The 20,008-nt window shown below is 45.4% G+C and overlaps 1 protein-coding gene across 2 annotated transcripts in view; it reads right to left on the bottom strand.

Annotated features, from left to right (window-relative positions):
* LOC119965021 (Kv channel-interacting protein 1-like) overlaps positions 1-20,008 on the bottom strand; it is a 604,872-nt gene that overhangs the window by 315,004 nt on the left and 269,860 nt on the right. The window contains exon 1 of one of the 2 annotated variants that reach the window (XM_038795226.1): positions 7,477-7,950. The exons of the other annotated variant lie outside the window; for it this stretch is intronic. Coding sequence (XP_038651154.1) covers positions 7,477-7,534 — 58 coding nt within the window. The 5' untranslated portion in view covers positions 7,535-7,950. Of the gene's footprint in view, positions 1-7,476; positions 7,951-20,008 lie in introns of those variants that run through there. 2 annotated transcript variants of the gene reach the window in all.

Here is a 20,008-nt window from a genome sequence, read left to right on the forward strand (position 1 = left end):
TCTTATCTCTCTCATTGTTACAAATAAACAGTTATTGTGTGTCTTACTGACAAATCTGGAGTCTGTAAGTCATTGGAGCAGTCAAGGGTCAAACTTCACAGAAACGTTATCCAAATTATTGGTTAATTCCCTCTGGGATCTGTGGGGCTGGAATTGACCGTGCATTAGTCCAGGGTGTCATAATACTCTATACCATAGAATTTATAGTGCAGAATAAGGCCACTCGGCCCATCGAGTCTCCTCCGACCCTTGGAAAGTGTCATATATCACTGGATAAGTTTCACTCTATATCACTGGGTAAGTTTCACTGTATATCACCGTGTACGTTTCACTGTATATCACCGGGTAAGTTTCACTCTATATCACCGGGTAAGTTTCACTCTATATCACCGCGTAAGTTTCACTCTATATCACCGGGTAAGTTTCACTCTATATCACCGGATAAGTTTCACTCTATATCATTGGATAAGTTTCACTCTATATCACCGCGTAAGTTTCACTCTATGTCATTGGATAAGTTTCACTCTATATCACCGGGTAAGTTTCACTCTATATCATAGAATTTTGTATCATAGAATTTACAGTGCAGAAGGAGGCCATTCGGCCCATCGAGTCTGCACAGGCTCTTGTAAAGAGCACCCTACCCAAGGTCAACACCTCCACCCTATCCCCATAACCCAGTAACCCCACCCGACACTAAGGACAATTTTGGACACTAAGGGCAATTTATCATGGCCAATCCACCTAACCTGCACATCTTTGTGACTGTGGGAGGAAACCGGAGCACCCGGAGGAAACCCACGCACACACGGGGAGGATGTGCAGACTCCACACAGACAGTAACCCAAGCCGGAATCGAACCTGGGACCCTGGAGCTGTGAAGCGATTGTGCTATCCGCAATGCTACCGTGCTGCCCTGGATCACTGGATAAGTTTCACTCTATATCACTGGGTACGTTTCACTCTATATCACCGGGTAAGTTTCACTCTATATCACTGGATACGTTTCACTCTATATCACCGGGTAAGTTTCACTCTATATCACCGCGTAAGTTTCACTCTATATCACTGGGTAAGATTCACTCTATATCACCGCGATGTGGTGTATATGGATTTCAGTAAGGCGTTTGATAAGGTTCCCCACGGTAGGCTATTGCAGAAAATAAGGAAGTATGGAATTGAAGGTGATTTAGCGGTTTGGATCAGTAATTGGCTAGCTGAAAGAAGACAGAGGGTGGTGGTTGATGGCAAATGTTCATCCTGGAGTTCAGTTACTAGTGGTGTACCGCAAGGATCTGTTTTGGGGCCACTGCTGTTTGTCATTTTTATAAATGACCTGGAAGAGGGTGTAGACCTGGAGTACTGCGTGCAGTTCTGGTCACCACATTATAGGAAGGATGTGGAAGCTTTGGAAAAGGTTCAGAGGAGATTTACTAGGATGTTGCCTGTTATGGAGGGAAGGCCTTACGAGGAAAGGCTCAGGGACTTGAGGTTGTTTTCGTTAGAGAGGAGAAGGCTGAGAGGTGACTTAATAGAGACATACAAGATAGTCAGAGGGTTAGATAGGGTGGAAAGTGAGAGTCTTTTTCCTCGGATGGTGATGACCAACACGAGGGGACATAGCTTTAAATTGAGGGGTGATAGATATAGGACAGATATCAGAGGCTGTTTCTTTACTCAGAGAGTAGTAGGGGTGTGGAACGCCCTGCCTGCAACAGTAGTAGACTCGCCAACTTTAAGGGCATTTAAGTGGTCACTGGATAGACATATGGATGAAAATGGAATAGTGTAGGTCAGATAGGCTTCAGATGGTTTCACAGGTCGGCGCAACATCGAGGGCCGAAGGGCCCGTACTGTGCTGTAGTGTTCTATGTTCTATGTTCTATGTTCTATGTAAGTTTCACCCTATATCACCGGATACGTTTCACTCTATATCACTGGGTAAGTTTCACTCTATATCACTGGGTAAGTTTCACTCTATATCACTGGATAAGTTTCACTCTATATCACCGGGTAAGTTTCACTCAATATCACTGGATAGGTTTCACTCTATATCACCGGGTAAGTTTCACTCTATATCACTGGGTAAGTTTCACTCTATATCACTGGATAAGTTTCACTCTATATCACCGCGTAAGTTTCACTCTGTATCACTGGGTAAGTTTCACTCTATATCACTGGATAAGTTTCACTCTATATCACCGCGTAAGTTTCACTCTATATCACTGGGTAAGTTTCACTCTATATCACCGCATAAGTTTCACTCTATATCACCGGGTAAGTTTCACACTATATCACTGGATACGTTTCACTCTATATCATTGGATAAGTTTCACTCTATATCACCGGGTAAGTTTCACACTATATCACTGGATATGTTTCACTCTATATCACTGGATAAGTTTCACTCAATATCACTGGATAGGTTTCACTCTATATCACCGGGTAAGTTTCACTCTATATCACTGGGTAAGTTTCACTCTATATCACTGGATAAGTTTCACTCTATATCACCGCGTAAGTTTCACTCTGTATCACTGGGTAAGTTTCACTCTATATCACTGGATAAGTTTCACTCTATATCACCGCGTAAGTTTCACTCTATATCACTGGGTAAGTTTCACTCTATATCACCGCATAAGTTTCACTCTATATCACCGGGTAAGTTTCACACTATATCACTGGATACGTTTCACTCTATATCATTGGATAAGTTTCACTCTATATCACCGGGTAAGTTTCACACTATATCACTGGATACGTTTCACTCTATATCACTGGATAAGTTTCACTCTATATCACTGGATAAGTTTCACTCTATATCACCGCGTAAGTTTCACTCTATATCACTGGATAAGTTTCACTCTATATCACCGCGTAAGTTTCACTTTATATCACTGGATAAGTTTCACTCTATATCACCGCGTAAGTTTCACTCTATAATCATAGAATTTTGTATCATAGAATTTACAGTGCAGAAGGAGGCCATTCGGCCCATCGAGTCTGCACCGGCTCTTGTAAAGAGCACCCTGCCCAAGGTCAACACCTCCACCCTATCCCCATAACCCAGTAACCCCACCCAACACTAAGGAATATTTTGGACACTAAGGGCAATTTATCATGGCCAATCCACCTAACCTGCACATCTTTGTGACTGTGGGAGGAAACTGGAGCACCCGGAGGAAACCCACGCACACACGGGGAGGATGTGCAGACTCCACACAGACAGTAACCCAAGCCGGAATCGAACCTGGGACCCTGGAGCTGTGAAGCGATTGTGCTATCCACAATGCTCCCGTGCTGCCCTGGATCACTGGATAAGTTTCGCTCTATATCACTGTGTAAGTTTCACTCTATATCATCGGGTAAGTTTCACTGTATATCACTGGATACGTTTCACTCTATATCACCGGGTAAGTTTCACTCTATATCACTGGGTAAGTTTCACTCTATATCACTGGATACGTTTCACTCTATATCACTGGATACGTTTCACTCTATATCACCGGGTAAGTTTCACTCTATATCACTGGATACGTTTCACTCTATATCACCGGGTAAGTTTCACTCTATATCACCGCGTAAGTTTCACTCTATATCACTGGGTAAGTTTCACTCTATATCACCGCGTAAGTTTCACTCTATATCACTGGGTAAGTTTCACTCTATATCACCGCGTAAGTTTCACCCTATATCACCGGATACGTTTCACTCTATATCACTGGGTAAGTTTCACTCTATATCACTGGGTAAGTTTCACTCTATATCACTGGATAAGTTTCACTCTATATCACCGGGTAAGTTTCACTCTATATCACTGGATACGTTTCACTCTATATCACCGGGTAAGTTTCACTCTATATCACTGGGTAAGTTTCACTCTGTATCACTGGGTAAGTTTCACTCTATATCACTGGATAAGTTTCACTCTATATCACCGCGTAAGTTTCACTCTATATCACTGGGTAAGTTTCACTCTATATCACCGCATAAGTTTCACTCTATATCACCGGGTAAGTTTCACACTATATCACTGGATACGTTTCACTTTATATCACTGGATAAGTTTCACTCTATATCACCGGGTAAGTTTCACACTATATCATTGGATACGTTTCACTCTATATCACTGGATAAGTTTCACTCTATATCACCGCGTAAGTTTCACTCTATATCACCGGTTAAATTTCACGCTACATCACTGGATAAGTTTCACTCTATATCACTGGATAAGTTTCACTCTATATCACTGCGTAAGTTTCACTCTATATCACTGGATAAGTTTCACTCTATATCACTGGATAAGTTTCACTCTATATCACCGCGTAAGTTTCACTCTATAATCATAGAATTTTGTATCATAGAATTTACAGTGCAGAAGGAGGCCATTCGGCCCATCGAGTCTGCACCAGCTCTTGTAAAGAGCACCCTGCCCAAGGTCAACACCTCCACCCTATCCCCATAACCCAGTAACCCCACCCAACACTAAGGAAAATTTTGGACACTAAGGGCAATTTATCATGGCCAATCCACCTAACCTGCACATCTTTGTGACTGTGGGAGGAAACCGGAGCACCCGGAGGAAACCCACGTACACACGGGGAGGATGTGCAGACTCCACACAGACAGTAACCCAAGCCGGAATCGAACCTGGGACCCTGGAGCTGTGAAGCGATTGTGCTATCCACAATGCTCCCGTGCTGCCCTGGATCACTGGATAAGTTTCACTCTATATCACTGTGTAAGTTTCACTCTATATCATCGGGTAAGTTTCACTGTATATCACTGGATACGTTTCACTCTATATCACCGGGTAAGTTTCACTCTATATCACTGGGTAAGTTTCACTCTATATCACTGGATAAGTTTCACTCTATATCACTGGATAAGTTTCACTCTATATCACTGGATACGTTTCACTCTATATCACCGGGTAAGTTTCACTCTATATCACTGGATACGTTTCACTCTATATCACCGGGTAAGTTTCACTCTATATCACCGCGTAAGTTTCACTCTATATCACTGGGTAAGTTTAACTCTATATCATCGGGTAAGTTTCACTGTATATCACTGGATACGTTTCACTCTATATCACCGGGTAAGTTTCACTCTATATCACTGGGTAAGTTTCACTCTATATCACTGGATAAGTTTCACTCTATATCACTGGATACGTTTCACTCTATATCACCGGGTAAGTTTCACTCTATATCACTGGATACGTTTCACTCTATATACCGGGTAAGTTTCACTCTATATCACCGCGTAAGTTTCACTCTATATCACTGGGTAAGTTTCACTCTATATCACCGCGTACGTTTCACCCTATATCACCGGATACGTTTCACTCTATATCACTGGGTAAGTTTCACTCTATATCACTGGGTAAGTTTCACTCTATATCACTGGATAAGTTTCACTCTATATCACCGGGTAAGTTTCACTCTATATCACTGGATAAGTTTCACTCTATATCACTGGATAAGTTTCACTCTATATCACCGCGTAAGTTTCACTCTATATCACTGGATAAGTTTCACTCTATATCACTGGATAAGTTTCACTCTATATCACCGCGTAAGTTTCACTCTATAATCATAGAATTTTGTATCATAGAATTTACAGTGCAGAAGGAGGCCATTCGGCCCATCGAGTCTGCACCGGCTCTTGTAAAGAGCACCCTGCCCAAGGTCAACACCTCCACCCTATCCCCATAACCCAGTAACCCCACCCAACACTAAGGACAATTTTGGACACTAAGGGCAATTTATCATGGCCAATCCACCTAACCTGCACATCTTTGTGACTGTGGGAGGAAACCGGAGCACCCGGAGGAAACCCACGCACACACGGGGAGGATGTGCAGACTCCACACAGACAGTAACCCAAGCCGGAATCGAACCTGGGACCCTGGAGCTGTGAAGCGATTGTGCTATCCACAATGCTCCCGTGCTGCCCTGGATCACTGGATAAGTTTCACTCTATATCACTGTGTAAGTTTCACTCTATATCATCGGGTAAGTTTCACTGTATATCACTGGATACGTTTCACTCTATATCACCGGGTAAGTTTCACTCTATATCACTGGGTAAGTTTCACTCTATATCACTGGATAAGTTTCACTCTATATCACTGGATACGTTTCACTCTATATCACCGGGTAAGTTTCACTCTATATCACTGGATACGTTTCACTCTATATCACCGGGTAAGTTTCACTCTATATCACCGCGTAAGTTTCACTCTATATCACTGGGTAAGTTTCACTCTATATCACTGGATAAGTTTCACTCTATATCACTGGATACGTTTCACTCTATATCACCGGGTAAGTTTCACTCTATATCACTGGATACGTTTCACTCTATATCACCGGGTAAGTTTCACTCTGTATCACTGGATACGTTTCACTCTATATCACCGGGTAAGTTTCACTCTATATCACCGCGTAAGTTTCACTCTATATCACCGGGTAAGTTTCACTCTGTATCACTGGGTAAGTTTCACTCTATATCACTGGATACGTTTCACTCTATATCACCGGGTAAGTTTCACTCTATATCACCGCGTAAGTTTCACTCTATATCACCGCGTAAGTTTCACTCTGTATCACTGGGTAAGTTTCACTCTATATCACCGGGTAAGTTTCACTCTATATCACCGGGTAAGTTTCACTCTATATCACCAGGTAAGTTTCACTCTATATCACCAGGTAAGTTTCACTCTATATCACCGCGTAAGTTTCACTCCATATCACTGGGTAAGTTTCACTCTATATCACCAGGTAAGTTTCACTCTATATCACCAGGTAAGTTTCACTCTATATCACCGGGTAAGTTTCACTCTATATCACCGGGTAAGTTTCACTCTATATCACCGGGTAAGTTTCACTCTATATCACCGCGTAAGTTTCACTCCATATCACTGGGTAAGTTTCACTCTATATCACCAGGTAAGTTTCACTCTATATCACCAGGTAAGTTTCACTCTATATCACCGGGTAAGTTTCACTCTATATCACCGGGTAAGTTTCACTCTATATCAACGGGTAAGTTTCACTCTATATCACGGTGTAAGTTTCACTCTATATCACCGTTAAGTTTCACTCTATATCACTGTCTCAGTTGATTACCATCTACTTTCTCCAATTGTTTCGTATTCACCCTGTATCCTCTGCACTAGTATGTGCTTGAAATACACATTCTCTTTCTGAATACACCCAATATCAATCTTTCAGTGAGAACATTTCCTGAATGTTTGCATTACCTGTTTTTAGATTTGCACACTATACCATAGGTGAACTTTAGCTGAAAAATTCAGAAGCAGCAAAAAAGGGATCAATTCTTCATTGATAGAAACAAATGCAAGCAGCTCACCACTTGAGTCCAGGAGTACTGAACGTGCCTTTCGTTCTCACTGATAGACTGACGACAGAAAATAATCAGCAATTGTGACTGTTTGTAGCTCCTTACCTCTTGAATGCCGCCTCTGTTTTGTTGGCAGGGATAATGTGCCCATTACTGCTCCCATTCTTAATGTCTTACTCCCCTGTTTTCATTCAGTTGTAAAGGTTCAGTGGACCCACAAGTGTGCTCACAAAAGACAGGCGTATCAGGCTGTTTATACAAACACACACAGGCGTCCTCGTGAGGTTGCCTGTGATTGTATTAAGGCTGGACCCTCTTAATTATTCACTCAAATTGAGTTCAAGACCACTTGAATCCCTTCAGCTAAACGTTCTGAGATGTTACAGTGAAAGATTGACTGACGCAGTCCTCCAATCTAAACGGAAACTAATGCTCTCTCTCTCTCCCGGCTCTCATCTTCTTCAGCTCACGGCTCTCAGCACCAGTCGCTGCTCTGTTCTCCACCAACGCATACCAATCAGCTCTTTCACAGCCACTGACAGGTCCTCGGGGGATGGGGGAGTGGACTAGATTACTAATATCAAGTCAGGTTGTCAATTCCTCATCCATTGCCAATTGAACCGCTGAAGTATTCAGCCACTCCACTGACAAATAACTTCAAACCACTGCAGCCAACAGACTCACTAAAATCAGCAACCAGAGTCCCCTGTCCCCATCTATAGTCAAACAGTGAGACCAGCATTCAATCTGACCTAGCAATTCATTCATTGATACTCCTTGCTCTGAGACTCACCCTTACATCCCTCGTCCCTGCGCTCACCCTCAGCCCCATCCTATCCAAGACCCTACCCTCGCCCCCACTCCCATTCCCACCTAGCCGGCAACCCACCCTCACCCCATCCTCACCAGGACCCCACCCCACCCCTGGTGGGGCCGCAGTCCCAGACTGTGTTGCCACACATTGAGATGTCAGCTTCACTCCTACCCACCCCATGCTTGTGTATAACAGATCATAGAATTTACAATGCAGAAGGAGGCCATTTGGCCCATCGAGTCTGCACCGGCTCCTGGAAAGAGCACCCCATCCAAGGTTAACACCTCCACCCTATCCCCATAACCCAGTAACCCCACCCAACACTAAGGGCAATTTTGGACACTAAGGGCAATTTATCATGTCCAATCCACCTAACTTGCACATCTTTGTGTTGTGGGAGGAAACTGGAGCACCCGGAGGAAATCCACGCACACATGGGGAGGATGTGCAGACTCCGCACAGACAGTGACCCAAGCCGGAATCGAACCTGGGACCCTGGAGCTGTGAAGCGATTGTGCTATCCACAATGCTACCGTGCTGCCCCCACAATGCTACTGTGCTGCCCAGGCGGATGTATAACAGGAGGGTGTATTAGAGCCAGTTTATAATGGGTGGGTGTACAATAGGCAGCTGTGCATCAGGTATGTGTGTATACATGTGTAACAGGAGGAAGGGTAACGGAAGGGTTTGCAACAGGAGGGCAAGTAGACTATCCAGGGCGTGTAATTGGAATGTGTAACAGACCAGTGTGTGCCAGGCAGACATGTCACACATGGATGTGTCATGGACACATATGTAATAGGCAGACTTTATTAGGGTACTTAACATGAAGGAACCCTTAGGAACAGTGCCACAATGACAGAATTTACCCTGCAGTGTGAGAGGGAGAAGCTGCAATTAAATAAGGGTAACTACAAAGACATGAGGGAAGAGCTGGCCAGAGTTGATTGGAAAAGGAACCCAGCAGGGAAGACAGTGGAACAGCAATGGCAGGAGTTTTTGGGGGTTATTCGGGGTTATTCATCCGAAGGAGGAGGAAATACTAAGGGGAAGAGTAGACAGGGAAGAGATGATGAACGCAAAGGTGGTCTGAGGTGCATTTGTTTTAATGCGAGAAGTGTAGAAGGGCTTGGATCAGTACCTGGGAATATGATGCTATTGGTATTACTGAGACTTGGTTGAGGGAAGGGCAGGACTGGCAACTGAATATCCCAGGGTATAGATGCTTCAGGAGGGATAAAGAGGGAGGTAGAAGGGGTGGAGGAGTTGCATTACTCGTCAGAGATGATATCACAGCTGTGATTAAGGAGGGCACGATGGAGGATTCGAGCACTGAGGCAATATGGGTGGAGCTGAGAAATGGGAAGGGTGCAGTAACATTGTTGGGACTTTACTACAGGCCTCCCAAAAGCGAACATGAAGTAGAGGTACAAATATGCAGACAGATTATAGAAAAATGTAGGAGCAATAGGGTGGTTGTGATGGGAGATTTTAACTTCCCCAATATTGAATGGGATTCGTGTAGTGTTGGAGGCGTAGATGGAGCAGAGTTTGTAAGGAGCATCCAGGAGAGTTTTTTAGAGCAGTATGTAAATAGTCCAACTCGGGAAGGGGCCATACTGGACCTGGTATTGGGGAATGATCCCGGCCAGGTTGTTGATGTTTCAGTCGGTGATTACTTTGGGAATAGCAATCACAATTCTGTAAGTTTTAGAATACTCATGGACAAGGACAAGAGTGGTCCTAAAGGAAGAGTGCTAAATTGGGGAAAGGCAGAGTATAACAAAATTCGGCAGGAGCTAGAGAATGTGGATTGGGAGCAGCTGTTTACGGGTAAATCCACATTTGAAATGTGGAAGTCTTTTAAGGAAAGGTTGATTAGAGTGCAGGACAGACATGTTCCTGTGAAAATGAAAGATAGAAATGGCAATATTAGGGAACCATGGATGACGGGTGAAATTGTGAGACTAGCTAAGATGAAAAAGGAAGCATACATAGGATCGAGGCAACTCAAAACTGATGAAGCTTTGGAGGAATATCGGGAAAGTAGGACGAATCTCAAACGCGCAATAAAGAGGGCTAAAAGGGGTCATGAAATATCTTTGGCTAACAGGGTTAAGGAAAATCCCAAAGCATTTTATTCGTATGTAAGGAACAAGAGGGTAACTAGAGAAAGGATTGGTCCACTTAAAGACAAAAGAGGAAATTTATGCGTGGACTCAGAGGAAATGGGTGAGATTCTTAATGAGTACTTTGCATCGGTATTCACAAAGGAGAGGGACAAGACGGATGTTGAAGCTAGGGATGGATGTTTAAATACTCTCGGTCAAGTTGTCATACGGAAGGGGGAAGTTTTGAGTATTCTAAAAGACAAGGTGGACAAGTCCCCAGGACCAGATGGGATCTATCCCAGGTTGCTGAGGGAAGCGAGGGTCGAAATAGCTGGGGCCTTAACAGATATCTTTGCAGCATCCTTGAGCACGGGTGAGGTCCCGGAGGACTGGAGAATTGCTAATGTTGTCCCTTTGTTTAGAACATAAGAACTAGGAGCAGGAGTAGGCCATCTGGCCCCTCGAGCCTGCTCTGCCATTCAATTAGATCATGGCTGATCTTTTGTGGACTCAGCTCCACTTTCCAGCCCGAACACCATAACCCTTAATCCCTTTATTCTTCAAAAAACTATCTATTTTTACCTTAAAAACATGTAATGAAGGGTAGCAGGGATAATCCAGGGAATTATAGACCTGTGAGCTTGACGTCAGTGGTAGGCAAACTGTTGGAGAAGATACTGAGGGATAGGGTCTATTCACATCTGGAAGAAAATAGACTTATCTGTGATAGGCAGCATGGTTTTGTGCAGGGAAGGTCATGTCTTACAAACCTAATAGAATTCTTTGAGGAAGTGACAAAGTTAATTGATGAGGGAAGGGCTGTAGATGTTGTATACATGGACTTTAGTAAGGCGTTTGATAAGGTTTCCCATGGTAGGTTGATGGAAAAAGTGAAGTCGTATGGGGTTCAGGGTGTACTAGCTAAATGGATAAAGAACTGGCTGGGCAACAGGAGACAGAGAGTAGTGGTGGAAGGGAGTGTCTCAAAATGGAGAAGGATGACTAGTGGTGTTCCACAGGGATCCGTGCTTGGACCACTGTTGTTTGTGATCTACATAAATGACCTGGAGGAAGGTATAGGTGGTCTGATTAGCAAGTTTGCAGATGATACTAAGATTGGTGGAGTTGCAGATAGCGAGGAGGACTGTCAGAGAAAACAACAAAATATAGATAGATTGGAGAGTTGGGCAGAGAAATGGCAGATGGAGTTCAATCCAGGCAAATGCGAGGTGATGCATTTTGGAAGAAAAAATTCAAGAGTGGACTATATGGTCAATGGAAGGGTCTTGGGGAAAATTGATATGCAGAGAGATCTGGGAGTTCAGGTCCATTGTACCCTGAAGGTGGCAACGCAGGTTGATAGAGTGGTCAAGAAGGCATACAGTATGCTTGCCTTCATCGGACGGGGTATTGAGTACAAGAGTTGGCAGGTCATGTTACAGTTGTATAGGACTTTGGTTCGGCCACATTTGGAATACTGCGTGCAGTTCTGGTCGCCACATTACCAGAAGGATGTGGATGCCTTGGAGAGGGTGCAGAGGAGGTTCACCAGGATGTTGCCTGGTATGGGGGGTGCTAGCTATGAAGAAAGGTTGAGTAGATTAGGATTGTTTTCGTTGGAAAGACGGAGGTTGAGGGGGGACCTGATTAAGGTCTACAAAATTATGAGAGGTATGGACAGGGTGGATAGCAACAAGCTTTTCCCAAGAGTGGGGGTGTCAGTTACAAGGGGTCACGATTTCAAAGTGAGAGGGGGAAAGTTTGAGGGAGATGTGCGTGGAAAGTTTTTTACGCAGAGGGTGGTGGGTGCCTGGAACGCTTTACCAGCGGAGGTGGTAGAGGCAGGCACGATAGCATCATTTAAGAAGTATCTAGACAGGTATATGAATGGGCGGGAACAGAGGGAAGTAGACCTTGGAAAATAGGAGACAGGTTTAGATAAAGGATCTGGATCAGCGCAGGTTGGGAGGGCCGAAGGGCCTGTTCCTGTGCTGTAATTTTCTTTGTTCTTTGAAATATGCTAAGGGGAGGACAAGGCTTCTATGGTTGATGAGGGAAGTCAAGGACAGATAAAAGCAAAAGAAAAAACATACAAAGTGGCGAGGATTACTGGGAAGCCAGAGTATTGGGAAGCCTTTAAAAGCAAGCAGAGGACAAGTAAAAAAAGCAATAAGGGGGGAGAAGATAGCTAGTAATATAAATTAAGATAGGAAGAGTTTTTCAACATATAAAAGGTAAGAGAGAGGCAAAAATAGACATTGGACCACTGGAAAATGTGGCTGGTGAAGTAATAATAGGAAACAACGAAATGGCAGAGGAACTGAATGGTTACTTTGCATTAGTCTTCACGGTGGAAGACACCAGTGGGATGCCAGAGCTCCATGAGAACCAGGGGGCAGAGGGAGTGCAGTAACCATTACTAAGGAGAAGGTTCTGGGGAAACTGAAAGGTCTGAAGGTGGATAAGTCACCTGGACCGGATAGACTACACCCCAGGGTTAGTGCAGACTCGATGGGCCAAATGGCATCCTTCTGCACTGTATGTTCTATGTCTATGCCTGTGTCGGAAAGAGATAGCTGAGGAGATTGTGGAGGCATTGGTGGTGATCTTTCAGGAATCACTGGAGGCAGGATGTGTTCCAGAGGACTGGAAAATGGCTAATGTAACACCCCTGTTTAAGAAGGAAGGGAGGCAGAAGACAGGAAATTATGGGCCGGTTAGCTTGACTTCGGTCATTGGTAAGATTTTAGAGTCTGTTATTAAAGATGAGATCGCGGAGTACTTGGAAGTGCATGGTAAAATAGGACTGAGTCAGCACCGCTTCATCAAGGGGTGGTCATGCCTGACAAATCTGTTAGAGTTCTTTGAGGAAGTAAGAGGGAGTTAGACAAAAGAGAACCATTGGACGTGATTTATTTAGATTTCCAGAAGGCCTTTGACAAGGTGCTGCATGGGAGACTGTTAAATAAGTTAAGAGCCTATGGTATTAACGGAAAGATCCTGGCATGGATAGAGGACTGGCTGATTGGCAGAAGTCAGTGAGTGGGGATAAGGGGATCTTTTTCAGGATGGCAGCCGGTGACTAGTGGTGTACCTCAGGGGTCTGTGCTGGGACCACAACTTTTCACAATATACATGAATGATCTGGAAGAAAGAACTGAAGGCACTGTTGCTAAGTTTACAGATGATACAAAAACATGTAGAGGGACAGGTAGTATTGAGGAAGCAGATGGGCTGCAGAAGGACTTGGACAGGCTAGCAGAGTGGGCAAAGAAGTGGCAGATGGAATACAATGTGGAAAGGTGTGAGGTTATGCACTTTGGAAGGACAGTAAGAAGTCTTACAACACCAGGCTAAAGTCCAACAGGTTTGTTTCAAATCATTAGCTTTCGGAGCACCGCTCCTTCCTCAGGTGAATGAAGAGGTATGTTCCAGAAACATATATATAGACAAAGTCAAAGATGCAAGACAATGCTTTGAATGCGAGCATTTGCAGGTAATTAAATCTTTGCAGAACCAGAGATAGGGGTAACCCTAGGTTAAAGAGGTGTGAATTGTCTCAAGCCAGGATAGTTGGTAGGATTTCGCAAGCCCAGGCCAGATGGCGGGGGATGAATGTAATGCGACATGAATCCAAGGTCTTGGGCAGCACGGTGGCACAGTGGTTTAGCCCTGAAGCCTCATGGCACCGAGGTCCCAGGCTCGATCCCGGCTCTGGGTCACTCTCCGTGTGGAGTTTGCACATTCTCCCTGTGTTTACGTAGGTTTCACCCCCACAACCCAAAGATGTGCAGAGTAGGTGGGTTGGCCATGTTAAATTAACCCTTAATTGGAAAAAATGAATTGGGTACTCTAAATTTAAAAACAAAAATGAATCCAAGGTCCCGGTTGAGGCCGTACTCATGTGTACGGAACTTGGCTATAAGTTTCAGCTCGGCGATTTTGTGTTGTCGCGCATCCTGAAGGCTGCCTAGGAGAACGCTTACCCGGAGATCAGAGGCTGAATGCCCTTGACTGCTGAAGTGTTCCCCGACTGGAAGGGAACATTCCTGCCTGGTGATTGTCGCGCGATGTCCGTTAGCTGCATGGTCTCGCCAATGTAGCACGCTTTGGGACATCCTTTCCTTCAGCGTATGAGGTAGACAACATTGGCCGAGTCGCACGAGTATGTACCGCGTACCTGGTGGGTGGTGTTCTCACGTGTAATGGTGGTGTGAAAAAATATCTGCACTTTGTTGTGCGGATCCATCAATAATGGTATTGCATTATATAGAAGGAAAGTCATAAGGCTAATTCTAATTAAGGAAGATAGTTAATGTATTAAAATTCAAATGACACAAGCTCCACCTCAACATAGTCACCATGACCAGCAGCCGAACATCCCAAATACGAACATAATCCAAATAGGAATAATACCATACCGAATCTTAACATCAATAACATGAATCTAAACATGAATAACAGTATGACTAACCTCAATACCAATAACTGGTTCTTTGGCAACGAAAGATACTCACGGATGGTATGTTGCCTCCCAGGTGCCAGGGTCCGTGACATCTCGGACCATGTTTTCAGAATGCTTAAGGGGGAACAGTGACAAGTATACATCGGTACCAATGATATAGGTAAGAGAAGGGACGGAGATTTAAAACAGGAATTTAGGGAGCTAGGGTGGAAGCTGAGAGCCAGGACAAACCATGTTGTCATCTCTGGTTTGTTGCCGGTGCCACGTGCTAGCGAGGTGAGGAACAGGGAGAGTGTGCAGATAAACACGTGGCTGCAGGGATGGTGTAGGAAGGAGGGTTTCAGTTACGTGGATGATTGGAGCACATTCTGGGGAAGGTGGGCCTGATACAAACAAGACAGTTTGCACCTGAACCAGAGGGGCACCAATGTCCTGGGAGGGAAATTTGCTACGGCTCTTCGGGGGAGTTTAAACTAATTTGTCAGGGGGCTGGGAAAGTGAGCTGTAGTCCAGAAGCCAGTGTTGAGAGTAGTGAGGTACTGAGGAGGGTATCAAGGTCGCAGGAGTATACGGCAGGCAGGAAGGTGGGTTGAAGTGTGTCTACTTTAATGCAAGGAGCATCCGGAATAAGGTAGGTGAACTTGGAGCGTGGATTGGTACTTGGGACTACGATGTTGTGGCCATTACGGAGACATGGTTAGAACAGGGAGAGGAATGGTTGTTGGAAGTTCCGGGTATAGATGTTTCAGTAAGAGTAGGGAAGGTGGTAAAAGAGGTGGAGGAGTAGCATTGTTAATCAAGGATAGTTTAATGGCTGCAGAAAGGCAGTTCGAGAGGGGATTTGCCGACTGAGGTAATATGGGCTGAAGTTAGAAATAGGAAAGGAGCGGTCACATTGTTAGGAGTTTTCTATAGGCCCCCAAATAGTAATAGAGATGTGGAGGAAGAAATTGCAAAACAGATTATGGATAGGTGTGGAGGTCTCAGGGTAGGTGTCATGGGTGACTTTCCAAATATTGATTGGAACCTCTATAGGTCGAACAGTTCGGATGGGGCAATTTTTGTACAGTGTGTGCAGGAGGGTTTCCTGACACAATATGTGGATAGGCCGACAAGAGGGGGGGGGGGGGGGGGGGGAAGGGGGGGGGGCACATTGGATTTGGTACTGGGTAATGAACCGGGCCAAGTGTAAGATTTGTTTGTGGGAGAGCACTTTGGAGATAGTGACCACAATTCGGTGTCTTTCACTATTGCAATGGAGAAGGATAGGGCCATACGGCAGGGCAAGGTTAATAATTGGGGCAGGGGTAATTATGATGCGATTAGACAAGAATTAGGGAGCATAAGATGGGAACAGAAACTGTCAGGGAAAGGCACAAATGAAAAGTGGAGCTTGTTCAAGGAACAACTACTGCGTGTCCTTGATAGGTATGTCCCTGTCAGGCAGGGAGGAAATGGCCGTGTGAGGGAACCATGGTTCACAAAAGAAGTTGAATGTCTTGTCAAGAGGAAAAAGGAAGCAGATGTAAGGATGAGAAAACAAGGTTCAGTTGGGTTGCTTGAGGGTTACAAGGTAGCAAGGAATGAGCTAAAAAAAAGGGCTGAGGAGAGCTAGGAGGGGGCATGAGAAGTAATTGGCGGGTCGGATCAAGAAAAACCCCAATGCTTTTTACTTTTATGTGAGAAATAAAAGAATGACCAGGGTGAGATTAGGGCCGGTCAAGGACAGTCGTGAGAACTTGCGCATGGAGTCAGAAGGGATAGGAGAGGCGTTGAATGAATACTTTTCTTCAGTGTTCACCAAGGAGAGGGGCCATGTTTTTGAGGATGAGTGTGAGATACAGACGGGTAGGCTGGAGGAGGTAGATGTTCTGAGGGAGGACGTATCAGTAATTTTGAAAAACCTGAGGGTCGACAAGTCCCCTGGGCCAGATGGGATATATCCTAGGATTCTTTGGGAGGCAAGGGATGAGATTGCAGAGCCTTTGGCTTTGATCTTTGGGTCCTCACTGTCCACAGGGACTCCAGAGGACTGGAGAGTGGCGAATGCTGTTCCTCTGTTCAAGAAAGGGAATAGGAATGACCCTAGTAATTATAGGCAGGTTAGTCTTACTTCGGTGGTCAGTAAGTTAGTGGAAAGGGTCTTGAGGGATAGGATTAATGACCATTTGGAAATAGACATCATAATCCGGGATAGTCAACACGGATTCGTGAAGGGTAAGTCTTGCTTTTCAAATTTGATTGAATTCTTTGAGGAGGTAACTAAATGTGTAGATGAAAGTAGAGCAGTTGATGTCGTATATATGGATTTCAGTAAGGCGTTTGATCAGGTTCCCCATGGCCTGCTCATGAAGAAAGTAAGGAGGTGTGGGATGGAGGGAAATTTGGCCAATTGGATAAGTAACTGGCGAACAAATAGAAGACAGAGGGTGGTGGTGGATGGAAAATTTTCAGACTGGAGACCAGTTACCAGCGGTGTACCACAGGGATCAGTGCTGGGTCCTCTGCTATTTGTGATTTTTATCAATGACTTGGAGGAGGGGGCTGAAGGTTGGGTCAATAAATTTGCTGATGGAGGAGGGGGCTGAAGGGTGGATCAGTAAATTTGCTGATGACACCAAGATTGGTGGAGTAGTGGATGAGGTGGAGGGCTGTTGTAGGCTGCAAAGAGACATTGATAGGATGCAGAGCTGGGCCGAAAAATGGCAGATGGAGTTTAACCCTGATAAGTGTGAAGTGATTCATTTTGGTAGGACAAATTTGAATGCAGTTTACAGGGTCAATGGCAGGGTTCTGAGGAATGTGGAGGAACAGAGAGATCTTGGGGTTCATGTCCACAGATCTCTGAAGGTTGCCACTCAAGTGGATAGAGCCGTGAAGAAGGCCTACAGTGTGTTTGCGTTTATTAACAGGGGGCTTGAGTTTAAGATTAGTGGGGTTATGCTGCAACTGTACAGGACCCTGGTGAGACCATATTTGGAGTATTGTGGTCACCTCATTATAGGAAGGATTTGGAAGCATTGGAAAGGGTGCAAAGGAGATTTACCAGGATGCTGCCCAGTTTGCAGGATAGGTCATATGAGGAAAGGTTGAGGGAGTTAGGGCTTTTCTCATTGGAGCGAAGGAGGATGAGAGGCGACTTAATAGAGGTTTATAAGATGATGAGGGGGTAGATAGAGTGGACATTCAGAGACTATGGACGGAATTCTCCCCCCCCCCCCCGCCCCCCAAGCTGCGTGTGTCCTTCACCATGGAGTGTGTGTCCTTCACCATGGAGTGTGTATCCTTCACCATGGAGTGTGTATCCTTCACCATGGAGTGTGTGTCCTTCACCATGGAGTGTGTGTCCTTCACCATGGAGTGTGTGTCCTTCATCATGGAGTGTGTGCCCTTCGACATGGAGTGTGTGTCCTTCACCATGGAGTGTGTATCCTTCACCATGGTGTGACCTTCACCATGGAGTGTGGGTCCTTCACCATGGAGTGTGTGTCCTTCACCATGAAGCATGTGTCCTTCACCATGGAGTGTGTATCCTTCACCATGGAGTGTGTATCCTTCACCATGGAGTGTGTGTCCTTCACCATGGAGTGTGTCCTTCACCGTGGAGTGTGTGTCCTTCACCATGGAGTGTGTGTCCTGTCCATGGAGTGTGTGTCCTGTCCATGGAGTGTGTGTCCTTCACCATGGAGTGTGTGTCTTCACCATGGAGTGTGAATCCTTCACCATGGAGCGTGTGTCAGTCACCTTGGAGTGTGGCTCCTTCACCATGGAGTGTGTCCTTCACCGTGGAGTGTGTCCTTCACCATGGAGCGTGTGTCAGTCACCTTGGAGTGTGGGTCCTTCACCGTGGAGTGTGTGTCCTTCACCGTGGAGTGTGTGTCCTTCATCATGGAGTGTGTCCTTCACCATAGAGTGTATGTCTTCACCATGGAGTGTCTGTCCTTCACCATAGAGTATGTGTCATTCACCATGGTGTGTGTGTCCTGTCCATGGAGTGTATCCTTCACCATGGAGTGTGTGTCCTGTCCATGGAGAGTGTGTCCTTCACCATGGAGTGTGTGTCCTTCACCATGAAGCATGTGTCCTTCACCATGGAGTGTGTATCCTTCACCATGGAGTGTGTATCCTTCACCATGGAGTGTGTGTCCTTCACCATGGAGTGTGTCCTTCACCGTGGAGTGTGTGTCCTTCATCATGGAGTGTGTCCTTCACCGTGGTGTGTGTGTCCTTCACCATGGAGTGTGTGTCCTGTCCATGGAGTGTGTGTCATTCACCATGGAGTGTGTGTCTTCACCATGGAGTGTGTGTCCTTCACCATGGAGTGTGAATCCTTCACCATGGAGCGTGTGTCAGTCACCTTGGAGTGTGGGTCCTTCACCATGGAGTGTGTCCTTCACCGTGGAGTGTGTGTCCTTCATCATGGAGTGTGTCCTTCACCGTGGAGTGTGTGTCCTTCACCATGGAGTGTGTGTCCTGTCCATGGAGTGTGTGTCATTCACCATGGAGTGTGTGTCTTCACCATGGAGTGTCTGTCCTTCACCATAGAGTATGTGTCATTCACCATGGTGTGTGTGTCCTGTCCATGGAGTGTATCCTTCACAATGGAGTGTGTGTCCTGTCCATGGAGAGTGTGTCCTTCACCATGGAGTGTGTGTCCTTCACCATGGAGTGTGTGGCCTTCACCATGGAGTGTGTGTCCTTCACCATGGAGCGTGTATCCTTTACCATGAAGTGTGTGTCTTCACCATGGAGTGCGCGTCATGTCCATGGAGTGTGTGTCCTTCACCATGGAGTGTGTGTCCTTCACCATGGAGTGTGTGTCCTTCACATGGAGTGTGTATCCTTCACCATGGAGTGTGTGTCCTTCACCATGGAGTGTGTGTCCTTCACCATGGAGTGTGTGTCCCTTCACCTCGGAGTGTGTGTCCTGTCCGTGGAGTGTGTCTTCACCATGGAGTGTGAGTCCATCACCATGGAGTGTTTGTCCTTTACCATGAGTGTGTGTCATTAACACGGAGTGTGTGTCTGTCCGTGGGAGTGTGTCTTCAACATGGAGTTGTGATCCATCACCATGGAAGTGGTGGTCCTTCCCATGGAGCTGTGTTGTCATGCATGGACGTGAGGGACGTCCAACATGAGTGTGTGTCCTTCACCAAGGAGTGTATCTCCTTCACCATGGAGTGTGTATCCTTCACCATGGAGTGTGTGTCCTTCACTATGAAGTGTGTGTCCTTCACCATATAGAGT

Source organism: Scyliorhinus canicula, chromosome 4, assembly GCF_902713615.1.
Source record: "Scyliorhinus canicula chromosome 4, sScyCan1.1, whole genome shotgun sequence".
Classification (NCBI taxonomy): Eukaryota; Metazoa; Chordata; class Chondrichthyes; order Carcharhiniformes; family Scyliorhinidae; genus Scyliorhinus; species Scyliorhinus canicula.